Genomic DNA, 23,845 nt, shown 5'->3' on the forward strand with positions numbered 1-23,845 from the left:
ATGTGTTAGGCCACTGTCCTAATTCCCCTAAGCACATGGACTAGCTAAAATAACCTGACACCGAAGTTTTAACTACGTGGGTCAAAACAGACCCACTCAGGTCAGGTGGTAAAATAACAATAAGAAAACAAAAACAACAAAAACCTTACCCTCCACCACCAAGTTCTAAAGAACTTATGTCTCCATTGATAAAATATGAATTTTCTCCACTCCACTTGAAGACCTTGGGGAAGAAACACAAAAAAGAAAACAGACATTTTAATCTGGAGAATTAGCAATGAGGAAATATGAAATGGTATCTATGTGTAAAAGGGAACCACCTCACCCCATTGACTGAGGAAGTTCCTGACTGCCAGACCTGGCCCACACCAGGATGAGACCTCCCAAGGGGTTATGAACGAAGGAAAACCTTTCAGACACGTGGTGTCTCTGACCTGTGACTCTCTGGATCCCAGCCTGAGCAGCCCAGAAGGCCAGGACCCCAAGCAGTTTGTGAGCTACAGTTATAAAGGGCTGACCCAGCTTGGAGTCAGTTCAGGAGAAGTTACAGGACAGCTAACTGCCCCAATGCCTATCCCCTTCCCCAACTGCGGACACTGTGACATATGGCAGTGGGATATTTCTCCTATCTAGGTACCTTGAAATGTGGGCTGAATGTGTATAGAAAAGTTTCGCCTGTGCCATAATAGTGGTCACTGAACTTGAAAGGATGAGTTGCATATGCTCCAAAAATCTGTCAAAAGAAAACAGAAATGTTACCTACATTCAAACCTAAATCCCCAAAGCAAGGCTTTCTGGAATATTTTCGATACATCATGTTCTGAGATCTATTTTAGCAAAGACTATTACTAAACTGGCACTCAAACTTAAAAAGACCACCAATAAAAGAATAAACAAATATCCCCAGCTCTAACTGGAACCCAAGTAGCCAGCATTCCTGATGCATGCAAAATTCATCTGACAAAGCTCAGACAACTTGTTTGCCAAAGGCTAACAATTTGTTCCAATTTTAAAAGATTTCCAAAGTTCACTATGGAGACAAATTTCTGTTATTGAATATGTGTAACATAATAGAAACATTAAGCAACAAGATACATCTTGTGCACAGAAATGAATGCTTGGGAAAACATAGTCACATCTCTTCTGTATTTTATAAGTGGAGTCATGCTGGGCATTTCCCCAGAGAAAATGAACTTTCCTTTCTTTTGATTTGTAACAATGAGTTATTAATATGCTTATTCAATTAAAATTATATGCTTAAAAATGACCGATTTACTATAGTTTAGTTCAAAGTGATGTTTAAGAACCAATAACTCCGTAATATCATGGCCTTGAAAGGTAACTTAGATGTGTTTAAATCAATGGTTCTTGTACTTTTTCTTGTCGGGGTTGGAAGGGGAGCCAGGCTACATGAGGAGCACTGTTTTCAGAATGTGTCCGCCCACAGCCTCAGCATCTCATCCTTCTGTTCACATCCTGATCAGCACTTGCAGGGGTGAGCATATGTATTTTGAAAATGTCCCTAGGTGATTCAGACATTCTTCCTATTGCAAATCCCATTTGAGGAACATTGCTTTAAATGTAGGTTATCTGGAAAATGTCATAGCATTTTTCAAAAATTATTTCAATTAGATCACAATCTCTGCTGCCTTTTTCACCACTTACACTCAGTTCCTGGCTCCTTGTAACACCTAAGTATTAGGTAGAAGGCTAGAAACTCTTTCTAACCAGTATTGTTCATACTTCCTGCTACCAAACCTTTCCCTAGAGCTGCTAAGAATAAAGAAATATAGCACGGTAACAAAACATAAAAAATACTTTGCCCTCCTTCTGGTGATCGTCCAGAAAAAGAACTAAAATACAATCAAAATAGGCATCTATTTTTTAAAGCATGGCATTAAAATATGACAAAAATGGCAGTGGCCATACGTGGAAGAAAATGAGTCCCTCTCTGATCAGTCAACAAGGAAAGTTATCTTTATTTTCACACCCTTCATAGAATTTTAAATAATTATTTTCTGTCTTAGCTAAAATTCTCCACCCCTCTGCTTTTTTTTTTTTTTTTTTTTGAGATGGAGTCTTGCTCTGTTGCCCACGCTGGAGTGCAATGGTGCGATCTCGGCCCCTCTGCAACCTCCGCTTCTCAGGTTCAAGCGATTCCCGTGCCTCAGCCTCCTGAGTAGCTGGCATTACAGGCACACACCACCAAGTCTGGCTAATTTTTGTATTTTTAGTAGAGACGGGGTTTCACCATGTTGGTCAGGCTGGTCTTGAACTCTTGGCCTTGGGTGATCCACCTGCCTTGGCCTCCCAAAGTGCTGGGATTACAGGTGTGAGCCACCACACCTGGCCTTATAGCTAAAATTTTCTTAGCAATTCTGGAAATGCATTTAAAGACTAAGGGCTGGATGATATTAGGGAATTACTGTTAATTTTGTTAGATCTATTGCATTGTGATTATGAGAAAATCTTTTTTTCTATTAATGTATTTAAAAAGAAATTATATAAAACAACTTTTATATAATAGTGCTGTTCAGCCTATACCATATAAAAATGTAATACATTTAGCAATAGCAGAACAAAGGAATCCAAGGGAATAGATGACAAGTAACCCAGAAATGATTAAAGGAAAGTCATATAACAAAACATATAAATGTACATTTGCTCTCCTTTCTTCTCTCAACTTCCTTAGCAGACATAAAATTATGTAACATAGTAATCATAACAATCTATTGCTATATTTGTAGTATATACAGATGTAACATGCATAACATTAGTACCACAAAAAGTTAAAAGATGTAGTAGAGCAAAATAGGAGCAATATTTCTATACCTCACTAGAAGTTAGTAATTAGTCTCTATTAACTGCCTGATGATTGTTCTATCGTTTTCAACAATGCCTGGTGGTATGCATTATTCTGCAGTCTGATTCAATTAAATGTAGGTTCCTTTGCATGGACAGTTTCTTTGGTCAGAGTATGAAGTTTACCCTGAATCCAGAAAGGCTCTCCTTAGCTGTCTCTTTTCTTGGATCTCTCTGGTAAAGTAGATGGTCTACAGTTGAATTTGTTGCCTTCATGGCTACAACCTTCTTCTTAACACCAAAATTCTCATTGTTTTCTAGAGTGCCCTTTGGTTTGAACTTCTCCATGTGTGTCTAAACAAAGTCAGTTCCTTTGGGTAGAGCTTTAGAACTCTATGTCCTGTGGCCTGCCTCTTCCCCTGGGAAAAAAATCTCTAACCCACTGCTCTGAAGCTAGGGACTAGACAGCGACAGTAGCCTCTGGTCTTGGCTTGCCTCATCTGGTGCAAAACTTCTGCCCTGTGAGCTGAAACAAGAGCAGTAGAGACCCCGGTATTCTCAGCCTGCCATGCCTACGGTAGAGCATGGCTCTGTGAGTGGAGGGTGGGTAGAAGAAAGCCCCCTACCTCTAGGCCACACTTGCTTGGATTTTAGCCTCAGAAACACAGACCTTGGGTGGGAGATAAGAAATGCAGAGGACCCGCAGTGAGAGAGGTACACCATAACCCTTGACTGGCAGCTGTGGGAAGAGAGTGCCCCATCTTCTTGGCCACACATGCCCAGAGTGGAACCACTGTCAGTCTCAGCGAGGGGTTAGGGAAGGGAGAGGGTTGTGCCTCAAGTGCCACAGAATCCCACTGTTATAACTAAGATTAATTCGATTTTCTTGAATAAATATTCCCTCATTTGCTTAGAATAATTTCTAGAGACTTTAAGTGATTGTTGTTTTTGTTATTTCTACAAGCTATGGGTCTTTCACTTTTATATTAGAATTTCATATAATTCATTTTCAGACACATTTGCAGGTGTTGTTCTATCATGTTCTCACACACAGCAAAGCCACAGTTTCCCCTTCAGGGTAGATGGGGTGCAGAAAGCAAAGTTAGTGTCTGGTTGTCCTCAAATAACACAAGTGCCTCCAGGGTACATGACTCAGCAAGACTCCACCCAGTGACAAGACTGTAACCTTCAGTTGTAGGCCTCCTTTACAAACCTTACAGGAAGCTTGGTAAAACTGTGCTTCATCAATACCTGTTCTGTGTGAACCATCACATTCCTCAACAAGTGTGATATTTTGGTAAATAAACAGGACAAATAATCTATACTTAGGTGAGAGTCTGTATGTGTGCTCTAAGATAATATAGCCATACTTCATCTAAAACATAACATCCAATTCTCAAACATCTCACTAAATTCCTAAGTCCCTTTTAAACCAAATGTTATCATTATTTTAATTTGTTTATCTTGACTCTACCCACCTTTCAGTTTGGATCATTATTAAGCAAAATGTCAGCAATCAGGAAATAACAATAGTTATTTGTTATTTAAAAAACAATGACAGCTAAATTAATTCCCACAACTCTTAAGCTACAATAATATTACAATAAAGTCACAAAGATCACTGTTAAGAAAGACAGTATCTTTGGTACCCCCATTTGTTCCCTAATTTTTCCCAAGACAAATCATGACAGCAAAGTTCTATTTCCCATAAATGATCCCATGTATATGGCTCATTACAATGTGGATATGTCTCAGTATAAAAATTTTGTGCTTCACAGTAAGCTCCCCAATGCTTAATAGTGCCTAGCACCTAGCAGGCACTAATCAGATATTTGCTGAATGGATGAATAAATGAATGAATGAATAAATGTTGAGCAAAATCTGCTTCAATGCCAGAAAATGTGGTCAATGCCACATCTTAAAACCTTAAGTCAAATTGAAATGAGCAATGAGCAGATGTGAATGATGCCTTCCTTTTGTGATGGAAGAGATTGACTGGGAAGTGACTGAAAAAAACCTGGACAGATTCCACTCACATTCTGAGCTGACTTGTGGGAAGAGATAACAGTGTAGGGACACAGGGGTAATAACTAGTTTTCACTAGTTCCTCCAAGAAAGACCAACTGTAACACAGGCAAAAGTACAATCAAGAATGGTACAGTGCATTTTCTGTGGTTTCTTAACAATTGGGCCCCTCAGGCACAGCACACTATGGCCTTGACTGGCTCTCCATCATATCCAAAACGCAGGCAAGGTTTGTGGGCACTACTTTGGCTACCCGGGAAAGGAGCTGGTATGGCACTGGAACTTATTTCTGCAACTATTTCCAAATCCAGATCTCACTCTACCCCAACTTTCCAGATTTTAGGCTGTAGGATATCATAAAGCTCCTTAGAATGTGACTGTATTTGGAAGTATGATCCATTTTCATTTTGGAGATGATTCTGAAATATGTAAGGGTGGAAGGCCATAATGATTGGGATTTACTTCAAAATATTTCAACAGAGAAAAAACAAGGATAAAAAAAGACAGAGAAGGCAAAATCCTGTTAACTGTGGAATGTGGGTGATGGAAGTATATGGTACTAGTCTCTCTACTGTTGGGAATTTTGAAAAATTGTCATTAAAAAATATTCTTTATGAGAGGGACAGGCCTCACCTGATTATCCATATCTTTGATGACCAATAGGACAGGACTGTCTAGCGATGCCGATTTCCGGTAGAGCGTCTTCAAGCTGGTCCCATGCTCTAACGTGCTATAGGCCAGTCTCCATGGATACCCTTGCACCCTTGCAGGAAGGCGTCGGGCCAGCTACAAAGCCAAAGGAAGAGATGTAAACAGAAGGTTCATACACAACTTGCTCATGAACATGTGGCACAAAACAAACGCCTGTCGTTCAAATTCAGTGTCATACACTTACATAGTGCCCCTCCTTACTCTGGCAAATATTTGCTATTCTAAACCAAGAAAATGATTGCTTGACAGTGTTTACCTTGGCAAGGATACTGCCCAGGAAGTGTTTTCCCATTCAGGAACATGACTATGGAGTCCCTATCCTACTATGTATTTGAAGATGCAGAATAAGCGGGATAAAGAGGTATAAACTAGACACACGCCGTTCTTTTCCACTTCAACCTGGCTTTTACGAAACAGTTCATATTTTCTGAAGTTTTCTTTCTAAACACTCAGAGGCTCAGAACTGCTACTGACAACTGCAGCTTTGCACAGAAGTGAGGGCAAAAAAACAGGGACGTTTAGTGTTAGTAAGTCAGGTGTCATCTGTTCTTATTGCACCAATATCTTTCACCTGCATCAATATTTAAACTTGGCCATAAATAACCAATAATGGATATCTCTTCAAGAATATTACCAAAGGAGGCCATGAAGTGCTGAGTCTTCAGAGTGCTTAAAATCAGTTCCAGTGTCAGTGTGAATCCCCTATCTCTATAATTACTGGGTCAAGCTTCTTGGCTTTCTTGGGTCTTTCGTGGTTCCTCGGTAAACTTGGGAGCTGAACTTAAGGATTCTTTAAGGTCTTTAAAATTCATGTCTCTAAGCTGACTGATGAGGGAAATGCCAGAGGTTCCTTACTACAGTTCAAACATAAGTGCATTATAATATTTCATACATTTCAAGTAAACATTCAGAAACTATAAAGTACACAAAGAAAATTATAGAAAAAGGAAAAATTATCCACAGGTTGGTATTTTTCATAAAGCAAACAGTGTATTTGCTATTTTACTTTTATTGAGCCCGATACATCAAAGCTATTGGAACTCTGCAATAATTACGAGGATATATTTGGATCCTTTTAAAAGTGTATTAGGACTCTGGTAGGACACTGACAATTTTTATTTTTTTAAGATTAGAAACGGCTTTTCCTTCATGTTTGAGAGAAGGATGTTAGTGTCTGACCAACTCCTCGTACTACCAAGAAGGCAGCAGGGAACGCAACTTTTCAGAGGCAGGGCAGGGGGCACTGGCCTTGTGGCTGCTGGCGTTCCTCCTTCCTCATAAGCTTCATCCTTTAGCCCAAGTGAGAAGGGCAAATGCATTCAGGGATGGGAATTTTTTTTTTTTTTTTTTTTTTTGAGACAGAGTCTCACTCTGTTGCGCAGGCTGGAATGCAGTGGTGCAATCTCGGCTCACTGCAACCTCCACCTCCTGGGCTCAAATGATTCTCCTGTCTCAGCCTCTTGAGTAGCTGGGATTAGAAGCGTGCGCCATCACACCCAGCTAATTTTTGTATTTTTAGTAGAGATGGGGTTTTGCCATGTTGGCCAGGCTGGTCTCAAACTCCTGACCTCAAGTGATCCGTCTGCCTTGGCCTCCCAAAGTGCGAGGGTGACAGGCGTGAGTCACTGCGCCTGGCCAAGGAAAATATTTCTAAAAGCCTAGGAAGCTCGACCCTTGGTGGCCAGCGCGAGCCCACCTGCTCGATGTGCATATTCTCCAGGAGCGCACTGTGGGGCCGTAGGACAGGCAGCACCTCCTCATCCTCGTCTTCATAGTAGCTGCACGTGCTCTTCCTGCGCTTTGCCTCCTCAACAGTGATGATCTGAAATGAGAAAACAAGCCAAGAGAAATAACTTACTGGCTTTTCTTCTAACCGCTAATAAAAAAAATCACTCCAGGGACACCGCTGCCTGAAAACGTGGCACTTCAGCAACAGGAAATCAGCTGAACAGGACTTTGGGGAAATGGCTAATTTTTCAGTTTCAGAACAAATGAACAATTTAAGACTGTACAGTCGAGGCAGTTAATATGTATAAATTAAAGTCACAAGTCACAAGGCTAGACATGGTGGCTCATGCCTGTATGCCCAGCACTTTGGGAGGCCAAGGCAGGAGGAAGATGGCTTGAGCCCAGGAGTTTGAGACCAGCCTGGGCAACATGACAGGACCCCCATCTCTATATAAAAATAAAATAAATAAAGTCACGAGTTTTCCAGTTTTACTATAGCTGCTGATTGCTCGATCACTGAGAATAGTATTTAACACCAGAAGTACAGCTTTCTACCTTTGAAATGCCCTAAATGATTCTCCTTTAGCCTTGAGATTTAGCATCTGAATTGTTGAAGGACTAATCAGAGATCATTCAGTAAGACTTCTACACATAGGGAGTTTGCAATGATAAGGATAGTTTTTAACCAGGTTCCTGATGTTTTCTCTTTAGGTTGTACACATAGAAACCAATTCTGTTAGAAATAATGAATGATAACAGCTCCCGGGAGCACGAGTACAAAGAAATGTGAAGCTGTAGTCTAAATTACAACTAGGTTACAATTATTTATATACCGTTCAGAGATGATAAAAATATTCTCCCCTTCTAAACCCAGAAACATCATATTGTACAAAACGTTTATTATTTAACTATAGCTATGCTTATGAATTATCAAAGTTCATTTTACCCTAAAATCCATTTTTGGCCCTTCTTAAATGATGGATAAATCACTGGATTATTTTTAAATTGAAGGATGTATATTAGGCTTCTTGGCCTTTTGTGTAAGATCAAGTGAAGGATTATATTAGACAACTAATTCACCAAAATTTACTAGTATTAATTGTTTTGCATTATAGAGAAAAACATTTAAGTTAAATCCAGTGCAAGTTGTCAGGCAGTAGTGTATTACTCAATTTCCAATATGCACAATGACAGATACAAAGTACCCGCTGGCGTCTGAGCCAGATTTACAAGTAAGAAAATTAAGCTTACTAATTTTACCATCTTCTGGGGGAGTGTTTCCGTAGTGAAAACACTATCGAGAATCACAAACCAAGCATGTAAATGAATGAAATAAAACACTCTGTTTTTGGCAAACTTTGTATTTATCACAAGTATAAAATGAGGCTGTGGAATTAAAAAAAATCAAATATGGATTTCTGGCTGCAACAAGCAGAGGCAGCCACACCATAACCCTCTCCACAACGAATAAAATACCTGCTGGTGAAATGACAGCACAATCCTTTCTAATTCGAACGACTTTCAAAGCAAACTCGGAGGCAGATCACTGAGAATTCACCAGCACCTTATTAGTCCTCGGGACACACTCCAACATACCTTCACAAAAGGCTCTTCGTCAGGTCTGGCACAGTAGAAAATCTGGATGTCCAAGGATAATCTTTGGCCTCTCATTGTGAGCAGTGAGAAGCGTGGCTCTCTCTCAAGTTTTCTCTCCACTCTGCTTCCACACCAGTTACTTGTAGCCACGCTGAGCTACAACTGTTTTCTCAGTATCTAGTTTCCTGCATGATTGAGTTTCTGTTTCCCTCAGGAGAAGGTTCAACATTTCTACAGGAACACGCCCAAATTAGGATTTAGAGCAAACACACTTCCTGCCAGGCATCGCTGAGACTGTAAAAGGACACTTTCACCTTTGAAACGGTGGTTTCTCAACACTATGATAAAACCCCATTGTTATGTTCTCATTTTTTTTTCTTTTCCTTCTTATACTTTTCGTCCTAACAGTCCCTCCAGTGAACGTAGCTTTCCTAGCCCTGCCTTTTCAGAGTTTTTTTTTTCCTTTTTTTTTCTTCCCCCCCAGCACCTTCTTTAAGGCTAAAGCTCCATTTAAAATGGTATGCGTGATCCCTGGTATCAGCTTGAATCTCAAAGGAAGGATGAAAAGGAGCCTTCAATGGAGGTAGGCTTCATTACAGTTAGAACAAACGGTATTTCACTTCAATACTATGTCATGTTTCTCAGTGGGAGGGACTTAAAAGAACGGGAGAACATCTGGTTTACATGAGGCTGTGATGATGTCATCTTACATGTAGTTTTATAAAACAGTTGGCAGAGTAATACTTATGTTTTTACATTTTGGAATTAGTCTTACTGAGTAATAAGCATGATGAGTACTCCTCTACACTTCAGATCAGATGTCAGTAGGTTAGAAGGAAATATAGATCGGCACTGGATCAATTTGCAGTGATCTTTCTGTGATTCTTCCAGATTCAAAGTGGCCTTTCAGTCTTGGGCACAGCTGCGGGGATCAGGGTGTATTGTATTGCTCATACTGGGGGTCAGTTATAAACAAGACTCTGGCAGACACTTAGAGACCAGTCCCAGGCCAGCAGAACTGACTCTCAATGCAACAGCCTGAGCACAACCTGGGGCAGAATGCCAGCAAGACAACGCTCTCCTCTGGGCCCCTGGGACTCCAGGACAGCGGACATTTATTGAGTATTTCCTGTATGATGGTGGGTGCCAGGTGCTTTGCCAGGCACAGGCACATAAAGCTGCTCAGAGTCTCCAGCAGGCGAGGAGACAGGAGAGAGACAATTCTAAATAAATGGATGCCATTCCATGTGATTGTAAAAGGCAAATAAAATCTTGGGATCACAAACTCACTACAACAAAAGGGGAAGTTAAGCTTGGAAACTAAGCCACACAAACAAAAACCATCTTTCCTTTTGTTTCTAAACAGCTGTCTCCCCAGGTGGTCTCCCTCACCTGGACAATGTAAATTAACAGCTTATTTTCACAAGTTGGAAACAAGAGCAGACTAGAAATTGTCCTACTGCTCACCCCCAGACCAATGCATACTGGACTTCTTCCACGACTCTGTTTACTGTATCTTATGTAAAGTGCAGATTTACTGCGCACAAGGCATACATAATTGAGGGCTCCTCTACCCTCCCCTTTGCACATGCAACATGTGGATTCAGTGCACACTAATCAAAGCCTCACAAGAAAGTAACCGTTTGTCTCATTTTTTCTACTCTCCTTTTTTTCTTTTCTCCTTCCTCTCCAGCTCAGTTTTCCCCCTTTAAATACTGAAACCCTCAAAACCCTCTTTGGAAAAAGTGCAGGCCACAGATTCTACTGTGGCTTGTGTCTCTTTTTCCCTCCCCAACCAGATGCATCCTCAACCTTAGCAAAATAAACCTCTAAATTGATTGAGATCTGTCTCAGGCATCCCTTTTGGTTCATAGGAGACAGATGCCAAAATCTACAGCAGAGGCTCAAAGGAGGTTGGGGCAACCTGGGGGGTTCTGAGATAGCTTATTCACAGAGGAGATGGTGCTTCAGTTTGAGAGCAAGCATAGAGTGTGAGAAGATGTTCCAGGGACAGGGTATAGCAGGAATGCAGAGATGAATTCTGAGTTCACATTGGCTGGAGAAGAGACAGCAAGGAAGGCAGTGATGAGGAAGGTAGATGAGACAGAAAAGGGAGCAAGAGCAGAGAAAATGAAGAGCCTTGATGCCATGAAGGAGCTTAGAACTTACCCTACAGGTCAGTGTTTCCAAAACATGATGGTTCCTCAAAATCATCTGGGAGCTTTGAAAAATACAGATTCTAACATTCCTCCCTCCAGACCTACTGAATTCATGTCTCTAGTAATAAGGATCTAGGATTCAGGTTTTTAAAATTCCCAGGTAGTTATTCTAACAGGTGGGTAAGAATCAGTAGAGTCAATAAGGAGGCCACTGAAGGTTTTAAGCACAGAGTATCCAAGCTTGCTTGTATATTTAAATGACAAGTTAGACAGCCTTACAGACCATATGTAAGATCTTTCAACATGATGAAAGAAACATCAGAAATCATTAAATAGTGCTAGAAAAAAATTGACTATTAAAAATATCATCTATCGTACATCAAAAAAGCAACTATAGATGGAGTAGAGTTTACAGTAGTATTGCAGGGCCACTTATACATGGACACAGATGAATTCGGAACCATGTATTTGTAATGGCACCATTGTTCTTGGTGGACAGATTCTCCCCAGCAATGCTTGGCTGCCTAGGAGCAGAAAAGTGTGAGGGTGGGTTCGTCCAGGATTGCAGGCAGGCTAGATGGGTGCAATGGATGGGAGGGGGTGGAGGAACTCAGAAGTCCTGGTAAGGATGTGTCTGAATTCATTTACAATCTGTCTAAGCTCGGAAAGAAGAAACGCTAAGTGGGGTTCAAGAGAGCAGCAGAACAGGAAGGAGGGGTCGACCTATTTTTCCTAGTCTCATCTCCCAACTTCCCAGTTCTGCAAGCTTGTTAAGTACTGAGAGCTTATGTTATCCATCATCATATTTCCAGGGCCCTCCCCTAAAGAAGTACTTGATACACGCTTGCTTGACTGGATGAAGGGAACTGGGGTCTGGCAAACTATAGCTTGTGTATTAGTCCGTTTTCATACTGCTATAAAGATGCTACCTGAAACTGGGTAATTTATGAACAAAAGAGGTTTAATTGGCTCACAGTTCCGCACGGCTGGAGAGGCCTTGGGAAACTTACAATCATGGCAGAAAGCAAAGGAGAGGTGAGCACCTTCTTCACAAGGCAGCAGGAGAATGAGCAAGCGCAAGGGAATCTACCACTTTGAAAACCATCAGATCTTGTGAGAACTCCCTCACTAGCATGAGAACAGCATGGGGAAACCACCCCCATGATCCAATCACCTCCCACAAGGTGCCTCCCTTGACACGTGCAGATTACAATTACGATGTGATTTGCATGGGGACGCGGAGTCAAACGATATCAGCTTGTCAGCCAAGGCCAGTCCACCACCTGTTTTTGTATGGTACTTGAGCTAACAAAGATTTTATATTTTTTAAGTGATTCAATAAAAATTAATAGCAATATTTTGTGACACATAATAACTATGTGAAATGAAACACAGTCATGCTCATTCATTTACATACTATGGTTGCTTCTGTTCTATAATGGCAGCTATGAGTACTTGCAACAGGAATTCTACGGCCTACAAAGCCAAACATATTTATTATCTTGCCCTTTACAAAAGAAAAAAATGTGCTGAGCTCTGAACTAAGGCATGGAGACATGAGCGAGAATATAAGTGGATCCGTCTAGTGTGGTCAGAATGAACTGTGTGCCTGTGTGCATGGTGGTGGTGCTTTTTTCAAACGGAGGAATAAAGTTATTTTCCTCTGTGATTTCACAGGTGCACGGGGACTCTAGTTTCTTACTAGCCTGTTACTTGGAATCTGAATGCAAGACTGCTTACTGTACCTTAGGAACTATGATGGTCTAACCCTGCCCAAGTGCTCACCTCCCAGCTCTTAGTTGTTGGCTCACTGAAGAAGTTGTCGATCATGTTCAGTTCTTCCTTCTCCACCACCACAAAGCCTTGCTCTTTGGCATCTTTCCCATACACATCAGGAGACCACTGAACAAAGAATGTGTACAAATGATCCACCCTGAAAAACACATTTGTGACAGATATTAACACCAAGTCTACTTTCTTGGCAGGTGCTAGTGCGGACTGCAGTACATAAACCATCTTTTCCCTGCTTGGCAAATCCATTTTACTAATTGGAAAATTTCCCACTTTCAAAGTTATCTCTACGAGTGGCCTTACATACTCAAAATTAAGAGCCAATAAATAAAGTAAAAGTCCACAGGCACTGCGAAACTGTTAAAACTGTCTTTCAATTTGACGAGAAGATCAAGACATGGAACGTAACACTGAAAAACACAATGAAATATTTATACCAAATATTTTTTCCTCATTGAGTCTTCATTTATTGGATACTTGTATTCATTGAGGAAAAAAATGTACATCTGAAGCTTTAGCTAGGAACAAAGATAAACAATACTACAAGGGGTCTTTATGTAGATCAAAGTACTACTGCATTGTAATTGTAATAAAACATCTTTGACAACTAAAAAATGTCAGGAATAATACTGGCTACTACTTTAATATTAGAAAGAAATCTAATTTTATTGATATGGGAATGTTCTTTGCTTCCAACTTCTCTGCTCTCTTATACATATTTACTGAATGAAGGTTCCAAAGTATCTCTCCAGGCTTAATCAATAGAAATATGCTCAGTTCCTAGGAAAAGAATGAGAGCCGTGAAAACTGCAGCTCCGGAAATATCCTCCAAGGTTCATACTATAACCACCACAACAGGAGAAACGGCGATGAATATAATCAAATGATTCTTAAAGTATCTTCTAATCACTAAATGATAATTTGAATTTTAGGCTACTGTTTGGGATAATGTTAACTTATGATTTTTAAAATTCATAATTACATAAAATTGTAATAATAATAGGACTAAAACAAAAACAGAAATACCACTGACAATTCTGATATCCTAACAGATCAAACCATTTTTAAGGTTTCTGCATTCCTATCTGTTCTTGTCCACATGTGTACATCATTTATACAGCTTTCTTTTCATGGCAGTCAGAGCCAAGCCATAATTGTTGTATTTAACATTATATAATATACTTTTACCACGTTGCTAGTCCTTGTAGTCATGTTTAACAGCTACATTTCATGAAGTTAATAAACCATAATTAGCCTGTATTCCTGTGCTGTCAGGATATTTAGTTTGTTTGTATTTCTTTAATTGTATGAATGATGTTACAGTAAATATCCATACAGTGTATGCCTTTCACTATGGTTTGAATTATTTCCTCAAGATTAGTTCCCAGAAAAGGGATTACTGGGCCAAGGGGCATGATTTTATCGCTTGTAATTCATCCTGCCAAATGGCTCTTGAAAGGCTGACTAGTTTGCTGTGACATCAGCATTGCAGTTTGTGTCTTAAGTTTCATAACAACCTTGCTTATCCTTTTAGTTTATATAAAGTTTTACCAGAGTCCATCTGCATTCCTTTGAGTGTTAAGCGCTTGAACATTTTTCAAAATTTCCTTCCTGACTGTAGCTTTTCTTTCGTGAACTGGCTTTCTGTGATATGTGGTATCAATGTTTTTCTTTTTTTTTAGTTGGTGGGAGTCTTTAATGTAAGGTGAATACTAACAACTATCAAATGTGTTTCCGAGCTGTTGTTTCCCTTTTTATATTAATCATGTCTTTTCCCCCACAGTACAGACTTACCAATTTTCTTATACTTTAAAGGTGTATTTCTTTATAGAGTTCTCCTTCAAAACATGGACTGTTGTCACCTAAAACAAGGTGTGTATCAGTGTATATGACATGTTACCATTTCGATTACAAAAGTAAATATAGATATTGATAGATACTATGATTGTACATGGGTATGATGGTTATGTTTCGACTCGGTGTGGCCATCCATGGTACGCAGCTTTTGGTCAAACAGCAGCCTTGATGTTGCTATTAAGGTATTTGAAGATGTGATTAACATTTATATGAGTAGACTCTGAGAAGAGCAGATTACCCTCCATAATGTGGGGCCTCATCCAATCAGGCGAAGGCCTTAAGAGAAAATGACGAAATGACAGAGGTCTCTTAAAGAAGAAGGATTCTACCTTCAGACTTTCTTCAGACTTGATACTGCAACACCCACTCTTTCCCCAGTCTCCAGCCTGACAGCCTGCCCTGAACATTTCAGACCTGCCAGCCCTTAACAATCGCATGAGCCAATTCTTTAAAATAGATCTCTATGTATAATACATATATTTTAGTTCTGTTTCTCTGGAGAACCTTGACTAATGTTATACAATAAACTACTCTGAAAGGTTATAAAAGAAACAGATCAAAATGGTTACTTATAGGGAATGGAATGGGGTGGGAGAAAGACATTTTATATTGTATATATATCTTTCTTTATATTATCTTAATATTTGGACTAGGTAGTACATTTATATGATTCAAACATCAAAATTATATTTTAAAAGGCATATATAAGTTTCCTTCTTACATCCCTGTCTACCCCAAGCCCCGTAGGTGACCACTTTATTCACTTCTTATATTTGTAGTATTATTTATGTAGATATAAATATGAATATATATATATATTTTTTGTCTTCTTATTATTTGTTGGGAAAAAGCTGAGTGTTGAGAGGGAAACTGAGGCAGGGCTTGCATAATGTCCTTTGGAATGTGTCTAGACTTGCTGACTCCTTGCTTCTAGCTCTCCTAGGCTCCTATTCCCATTATCCCAAGTAGCAGAACATGTTCCATATAAACACTAAACCATCACAGCTGTAAATCATGTGCTTAATGCAGCAGGCTCTTTTGACCGCCACATTCTCACCACCTATTTCTTTGTTGGATTACCAATAAATACCGTGGGCTCCCAGAGCTCGGGGCCTTCGCAGCCTCTGTACAATAGTGATGGCCCCCTGGTGTCCCACCTTTTCCTCTTTTTCTCAATCCTTTGACTCCAATTAGGAGAAGGAAAAAAAGGTAAATATATATACAGACTCTAAGGATGCTTACCTAGTCCTCCATGCCCACGCAGCAATATGGAGAGAAAGGGAATTCCTAACTTCTGAGGGAACACCTATCAAATATCAGGAAGTCATTAGGCCCCCAAAATTCTCCTTACCTCTGAATCTACTTCCTCTGATCCCTGCCTAAAGATAATTTTATGGGGAAGAGGAGTTGCTTGTGTCTCTCCAGACGACAATCAGGTGACTGTGGGGGTGCCCACCAAACATCTGAAGATCTATGATAAGCCACAGCATCTAGTGGAACCACCTGTACAGTGCGAACTGAAGGTTTGAAAAGCCTCGATTTGCTTTCCCTGTGCCTTCTGTTAATCAGAGAAGGCCTGTTTCTCATTATCAGTGGAAAGTTTTACCTCGCAGTAATTAACCAAAGAGGCAGAAACTAAGTTAAATGCATCAGCAACAGCATGCCTCCCGGCTACAACCACAGAAAGTTTTTGTTTCTGTTTCAGTGGATTTACTAACATGGGGGTGAGGGTATGCTTGTGTTTTTGCAGGAGATGAACGAACCATGTGGATGCCCTCAAGATGTGTATGACCATGGAACGGGAGACTGGAGGGACCCATGGATCCCAACCCTGGACCGGCTTCCTCTAGTACGAGTCATGAGCCAGCTGAATCTGAATGCGAAGATGGAAAGAAGACCGACCAGAGTCACCATGCTTAATGGACCAACGCTTTCTGACTCAGCTCCTCTCTACCCTGAATACACGAGACCCTAATAGTTAGGAGTATCATCGCCCCTATTCAGCATGAAGAAGTTACAGAAGATGGACCTTCATCCTTCTGCAACCCCCAGGATTAAGGGTCCTCTTGTAAAAGGGAAAGAGGAGTTACGTGGGAAGCATTCAAACCAGAGCGAGTCCAGTTTGAATAAGGGCTAAGAAAAATGAAGCTGGATCACCGACCGGCAATTAAGGGCTGCACAGCCTGTAATTACCTTGCTCAATTAAAAGACGTCACCTCTTATGCTAGTAATAATGATGTCTTCTTTTTTACAAAAAAGAGAAGGGGGTATGTTGGGAAAAAGCTGAGTGTTGGGAGGGAAACTGAGGCAGGGCTTGCATAATGTCCTTTGGAATGTGTCTAGACTTGCTAGCTCCTTGCTTCTAGCCCTCCTAGGCATCTATTCCCATTATCTCAAGTAGAACATGTTCCATATAAATGCTAAACATCACAGCTGTAAATCATGTGCTTAATGTAATGTGCTCTTTTGACCACCACATTCTCAACACCTGTTTTTTTGTTGGATTACCAATAAACACCGTGGGCTCCTAGAGCTCAGGGCCTTCGCAGTCTCTATACGATAGCGATGGTCCCCTGGTGTCCCACCTTTTTCTCTCACTGTCTTTTTCTCAATCCTTTGACTCCACCGGACTTTGTCACCCCCACGACCTGGTGTTCGGTCTGATCACCCCAACATTATTCTTTATCTTGCTTTTTCACTTAATATATCCTAGAGAGCTTCCACACCAGTATATAGACAGCTCCCTCATTCTTTATTTGACAGCTACACAGTACTTTACTAACTGGATTTATCATAGTTTACATAACCATTCTCTGGGTTGTTTCCAAGAGTGTACCATAACGAACAATGCTGTGATGAATTAAACCTGCACGTGACTCATTTCACATGTGAACAGGTAAAGCCACAGGACATTCTCAGAAGTACGACTGCATTGTAAAAGGAACAGCTCACTTGTCATTTTCACATATAACCTCACATTCCTCTGTATAGGGATTATATTATTTTTGCCCTCCCACCAGCTATCTCTCTCTCTAGAACTGCTAAACTATTTTCGTCATGTAGAATGAACTTCCCTATTAAAAGTTAACTTAGAAAACATGACATAAATAATCACTCCAGAGAGGTTTGATAAAGATACAATTATAAATCTCTTAGTTTTTTCAATACTTAAAAGTTTAGTCCATCTTAAATATGTTTTGAAGTAGAGTTGAGAAGCAACTCTGCTTCACTATAACTTTTGGAAAAGGAAATATATATTATGTACACAGCCACACTGGATAAAATGTATGGGCTTAAGTTGGTTCCTAATAGGTTGCTGGCTAGCTGACTTGAGAGAAAAAGGCATGCAGTCCCTAATACCTGAGAACTAGCCTGGTACTATCAGCCAGGCCTCAGCGTTACTAAGAGCTGGCTTAGCATTCACAGCTATGCCCGATGTTTTCCTATTTAACATAATTTTCCAGAACATCAACACTAAATAAGTCCATTCTATGACCATGATGAATCACAACAAAAACAAGAACTCTGTAATCAGAGCTGAACACAAGAATACAAACACTATGCAGCCACAAAAATGACCAAATGTCCCCCTAATTTGGGTAATGAGAATGACTGTGCTTCCTTCCCAATTACAGCATTAGTCTCTCTAGTCGTCCTTCCTTCTAGATAGGATTTAATAAAAAATACCCAATCTTAAAATTACCCCTACTTCCTGACAGCATCTCATTTAGAGCAAGGCCCTGCTTCCGTGAGTCCTCCCCTAAATCATCTAACACAAACCTAAATCCCAGAACTCCTTTTTTTTTTTTTTTTTTCCTGAAACAGGGTCTCACTCTGTCACTCAGGCTAGACTGCAGTGGCGCGATCTCGGCTCACTGCAACCTCTGCCTCCTGGGTTCAAGCAATTCTCCTGACTTAGCCTCCTGAGTAGCTGCGATTACAGGCGTGTGCCATCACTCCCGGCTAATTTTTGTATTTTTAGTAGAGATGGGGTTTTACCATGTTAGCCAGGATGGTCTCCATCTCCTGACCTCGTGATCCGTCCACCTTGGCCTCTCAAAGTGCTGGGATTACAGGCATGAGCCACTCCTTTCTAACATCCTCTTACTGAGGTAACCCATAGTTCCCTATATGGTGTGTTGTTCTCCCCCACTGCAACAAGTTAACCTGACTTACTCAATTACAGGTTTGTTCCTGCTGGTCTTTGTCTAGAGGGCACTGCTTCCTTTGACAGCACCTCCTGTGCACCCACTGTGTGCCAATGACCCTGCCTTCATGAAGCTTACCTTCTGGAATGTTAGAGCTGGACACTGGATGGCATTTAATTCAACTAACTTTACTTAGGTATCAGAGAATGAGGGCTCTGAATGAAAACATCAGGATCACAGCCAGGACTAGATCTCCTGAGGTGGCAATCAACATTCTTTCTGTCACACTAAAAAGTCCTCCTCTCATTCCACAATGGTTTCTGAACCATTTCCCAGGTAATTTTCTAGTTACAACATAAGATACATTTTTATCACTTTTTGGACCCACTTTCCATTAGGCACTGCTCACTTTTCCTCTAACATTTTACTCTCCTTTGGGGAAATCGTTGTAAAGCATAAACACCGAGTGAAAAAGGAAACGTTCTGAGAATGCTGAGTTCGTGCAATGAAATATTCTTGTGCAAGACTGCAAGGGAATGAGGAATCAATCACAGATTTGGAGTTAAGCTTTCATTTCTTCTTAGACATTGCAAGAAAATGTGAAGTGTGAAAAGCGCAGGTCAATTAAGATTTTAGGGAGAGAAACTATCTTAGTAATTGCCAGTCATTTCCCTTTGTGGTGACAAAAACATCAAGTTGCTTAGGGACCTGATTGTATTGTCCTGTTTAATTATGCAGATAGAAGTAGGGTTTACTATTCTGGAGGGAGGTAGGATTGAGTATACCCTGTTTGATGAAGACCACTCATCATTCCTACAACCCATCGGGAAGGTGGATGGGGTAGGAGGCCAGAGAGAAGGAAGATTTATATGAAGTCTGCAGGATTTTCTGAGGAGGAATCAAATGCCTAATACCATCTCTTTTGAAGTTCAATATTATTAGGGCTTCTCTGATGAATTAGGGTGGTCCTAGCATAGTTCAGTCCACAGAAAAAGACAACATCCCTTCTCCATTCCATTGTTCCTGAAAGGAAACTCTCCAAAGGGGTTGGAGAAGTGGTCGGGTCTTGCTATAACCATTTTAGGAGCAGACAAATTGAGGCACGGTGTACTACTGATTCTGACACTTAGATCAAGCCCCCTGCCACTGTGGGCATGTTATGGAAGGAAATGGCTGCATCTGCATATGTGTGAGTTTCTTAGGTTTAACAAGAAGATGTGCGATGGAGTGTACTGGGGTGTCAATTTTGGCATAAAGCATTCTTACCTGCTGGTGCCATTTTCTCTAGAAGAAATATCTCAGCCTAGGACAGGAATCTGGGGTGACCAGGTAAGAGGGCATATCCCAAGCCTACTCTTTTGGAACTGCTGGGTTTTCTGTGAGTAGTAAATCTAGGCTCTGGGTTTGCTTGTTCCCAGAGTGGACTATTTTGCAGCAGCCATGGCCAACCCTTTAAACTGAGTAAGCACTGGGCTTCTTGGGACTTACCACTGGAGGAAGATTTCTAGAGAAGAGGAAAAAGCACTCTCAATATATCACACAATAGAGGCTTAGAGTTGTAAACACTTAACATTAAGCAGAAAAGCAACCTTATGTTTTAAGCAATGCTGGTACAATATACCATTTACCTAAAAAGAAAAGCTGTGATTTCCTGCCTCAAGGACCTTACATTGTACAGTAACTCTACAAGGTATGTATTACTGTGCCAAATTTAAAGTTAAGGAAATTGAGAGTTGGGAAGACTGAATAATGTGCCCGAACACCCCACCCCCAGAAATGTTCCAGTAATTCTAAGCTGTTCCCCGATCCCTGCTTTTTTAAAATAAATGCTAAGTCCAAGGAGGCAGGAACATTTTTGTATCTGTCCATAGTCAGAGATCTCGTGTCACAGTATGAGCCAATTACTTCCTCGGCTTTAGGTTTCATTAATAAATCTAAAGGAGTATTAGTGCGATGTCCTGAGTGGTCCTTAGGGCACACGCAGCCCAGTCCCTGTTATTCTTGCTCCTGCACCTTCCGCTGATGAGGGACTCACAGCACCACCGGGGCCAGCCCGTCAGTGCTGTGCTCTGTGTTTGGGGAGCGTGAAGGGGAACCCACCCTGAATGCTTCCCCCATCACTCAGGTGGTACGCTCTGTCTCCGCAGTCAACAGAGTCACCCCAACCTTGGGCAGCCTCAGGGGAGATGAGATGAGAAACCTCAAAGGTACATCTGCAATGGGGCACTCCGCCGGGAAATGCTTGTTCTTCTTTCCTCTGAGATGTTCAAGACACTGGCAGACTCCTATTTCCCTCAACAGTAGCCTCCCGCATAATATCCCCTCATTCTCTCACGTAGACACAGCCCTCATGCTATGCCTCTGAGTGAAGAGGAGGAGGAATGAAGAAGGGACATGGCCTGTCCCACAAGAGGATATTAAGAGTCATGTAGAATCAATTTGCTTACTTAAGTTCTTAGTCCTCTGGAGACCAGGTGGAAGGACTCAATGTCCCTCTTCCCAGCTCTCCTTCCGCTCAATTCTCTATCTTTTGTTTATGTTATTTTTAAGATTTAGTTGGGGGAGAGGATATGACTTCATCTTTTTTCCTTCTAGGTTAGAGTTGCCTTGTTTATTTAACCTAATTATTGGAATGTTCTTTTTTCACTGGGTTTTCCCAGTGGGTCATTTCCCAGAACTCAACTCTGCCCTCTGGAAACAGATCTCAAGTTCTGAAATTCCCCTTCTGATCCCTCTGCCTTCCATCTCACCCATGTCTTTCTCCTGGCTATACCAGCTATGCTCCCGCCCTGATCCCTCTTCCTCCTCTCCCCAGCCTTCGGTGTCTCCTGGGTTCATATACTTTAGGATCTCTCTTTCAGGCTCACCCTCACCAGTGCCCCCTAGAGGCAGGCCTACAGCAGTGATCCTTCTGCACCTGCCCTTCCAAACACCTTCCCACAGAAACAAACACAATGATCTTTCCCGCTCTTCTCTTGGGATGATGAATGTAGCTAGGTTTGCTTATTTGGGCTTAATGGGTCCACTACAAAGGCAGCTAACCTTGGCTAGGAAAAACCCTCTCCTGGTGCAGCTCCGTACTCACCTGTAGCTTTTTTTCTTTCCTACTCTACACAGTACCTATTTAGCCTCTGTTTTCTCAAGCTCACCCCACTCTCCTACCTGCCTCCTCTCAGAATGGAAGATTCTCTGTTGTACTGTTCTTACAATGTGTTCCCTCTGCCATCCCTCTTACACTCTTTTTCTTCAAAAGGAGTAACTGCTCTTTGACCTGTTTTAATCCTCCTCTCTGTACTTCTAAGGGTTCCACTCTCTGGTGAATTTCCTCAATTATTTTCACCACCCCACCTTGCAACCTTTCCAACCCCCTGTCTCCTTCATCTGGATCCATAAATTCCACGCTTGTAATCCCAGGACTTTGGGAAGTCGAGGTGGGAAGACTGCTTGAGGCCAGGAGTTTGAGACCACCCTGGCCAATATGGTGAAACCCCATCTCTACTAAAAATACACAAATTAGCCAGGTGTAGTGGTGCACACCTGCAAAATCCCAGCTACTCGGGTGGCTGAGGCACAAGAATTTCTTGAACCTGGGAGGCGGAGGTTGTAGTCAGTCGAGATCATGCCATTGCACTCCAGCCTGGGCGACAGAGCGAGACTCTGTCTCCAAAAAATAAAAATAATAAAAATAAATAATTTGTAAAAAGTGTTCAGATTTTATTCATTCCCAAAGTCCCTCCCACACCTCACTTTCCCTTTAGAGTGTATTGCTGACATCTGGGCTGGCAGATTTCCCAATTCCTTTCCATTCCTGAACTCTTCTATTCTGATTTTGTTCACCTTTCTGTATATGCCCTTTGTTAAATCAAACCTGGCTCCGGTATTTTCTGGAACGTGGCAGAGTTTTAAAATGTTATTCCTAACCAGGTGCGGTGGCTCATGCCTGTAATCCCAGCATTTTGGGAGGCCGAGGCAGGTGGATCATTTGAGGTCAGGAGTTCTAGACCAGCCTGGCCAACATGGTGAAACCCCGTCTTTTCTAAAAATACAAAAATTAGCTGGGCATGGTGGCAGGGGTCTGTAATCCCAGCTACTTGGGAGGCTGAGGCAGGAGAATCGCTTGAACCCGGGAGGCATAGGTTGCAATGAGCCGAGATCGCCCCACTGCACTCTGGTCTGGGCGACAAGAGTGAAACTCTGTCTCAAAAAAACCCAAAACAAACAAACAAGAAACAAACCTTATTCCTTCCCTCACTACTCTAGTGAAGCTGATCTTCTCAAAGATCACCCATTGTAAACATCAGCAGTATCTCAGTCATCACCCGTTTTAACCTTGGCAGGTCTGTTAATGGCTTTTTGGAAGCTCTCTGTGACTCATGTTGTGGTCTGGATGAACTACTGAACTTCTCTGGGTTCTCACTACCTCAGGACACTATGCAGGGCTGATGGACGAGTGAACAGAATTACCAATAATTACTCATCCTGGCTGCCACCTGCTGCTGAAGCAGTGGGTGTGTGGTAACATCCGTGAACAGAGAACTGGGTCAAGTACCGGGTCCCAAGAAACCACTAATATTTAAGGAGAAAGCAGAGCTGTCCTGGCAAAAGGCCAAGAAGAAACAGCAGACAGGTAAAATTGAGCTCATAAAACGCAAACCTGAGCATTTCACCAAACTGCCAGTAATGTTTTCCCAATGTCTCCTTATAGGTTTTGGGATAAATTTGACCTCCTTGGGTCTGCCTGGGAGTTTTTTTTGTACCAGTCTCCAAAATGCAGCCAGTGTCCATTCTGGCTCTGTGCTCACACTATTGCTTTCTTTTTAAATTAAGAATCATGGCAAAGGTTAAGCCCAGTGAAGTATCTAAGGCTGGGGTTGGGGAAGGCTTCCCAGGGGCCATGGTTAAACTGGGTGTTGAGGAAGGCAGAAGAATCCATTGCAAGAGGAAGGAGAAACAGCATTCTACTGGAGGGAACCCATGCAAATACATGGCAATGGAAGAGCAGGGGGATGCTGCGGTGAGGTCAAAGTG

The 23,845-nt window shown here is 41.4% G+C and overlaps 2 protein-coding genes across 13 annotated transcripts in view; both read right to left on the reverse strand.

Annotated features, from left to right (window-relative positions):
• The window catches only part of HINT3 (histidine triad nucleotide binding protein 3), a 124,863-nt gene that overhangs the window by 50,369 nt on the left and 50,649 nt on the right, over positions 1–23,845 (reverse strand). The gene's annotated exons all lie outside the window — the stretch shown is intronic.
• Positions 1–23,845, reverse strand: part of NCOA7 (nuclear receptor coactivator 7) — a 159,565-nt gene that overhangs the window by 2,911 nt on the left and 132,809 nt on the right. For 11 of the 12 annotated variants that reach the window (XM_050788676.1, XM_050788677.1, XM_050788682.1 and 8 more), the window contains 5 exons: positions 12,807–12,954; positions 7,235–7,360; positions 5,461–5,613; positions 638–733; positions 150–223 (listed from right to left, as the gene is read on the reverse strand). In XM_050788676.1, coding sequence (XP_050644633.1) covers positions 150–223; positions 638–733; positions 5,461–5,613; positions 7,235–7,360; positions 12,807–12,954 — 597 coding nt within the window. The other variant, XM_050788683.1, reaches the window with a different exon arrangement.

The sequence above is a fragment of the Macaca thibetana genome, chromosome 4 (assembly GCF_024542745.1).
Source record: "Macaca thibetana thibetana isolate TM-01 chromosome 4, ASM2454274v1, whole genome shotgun sequence".
In the NCBI taxonomy this organism is placed as follows: domain Eukaryota; kingdom Metazoa; phylum Chordata; class Mammalia; order Primates; family Cercopithecidae; genus Macaca; species Macaca thibetana.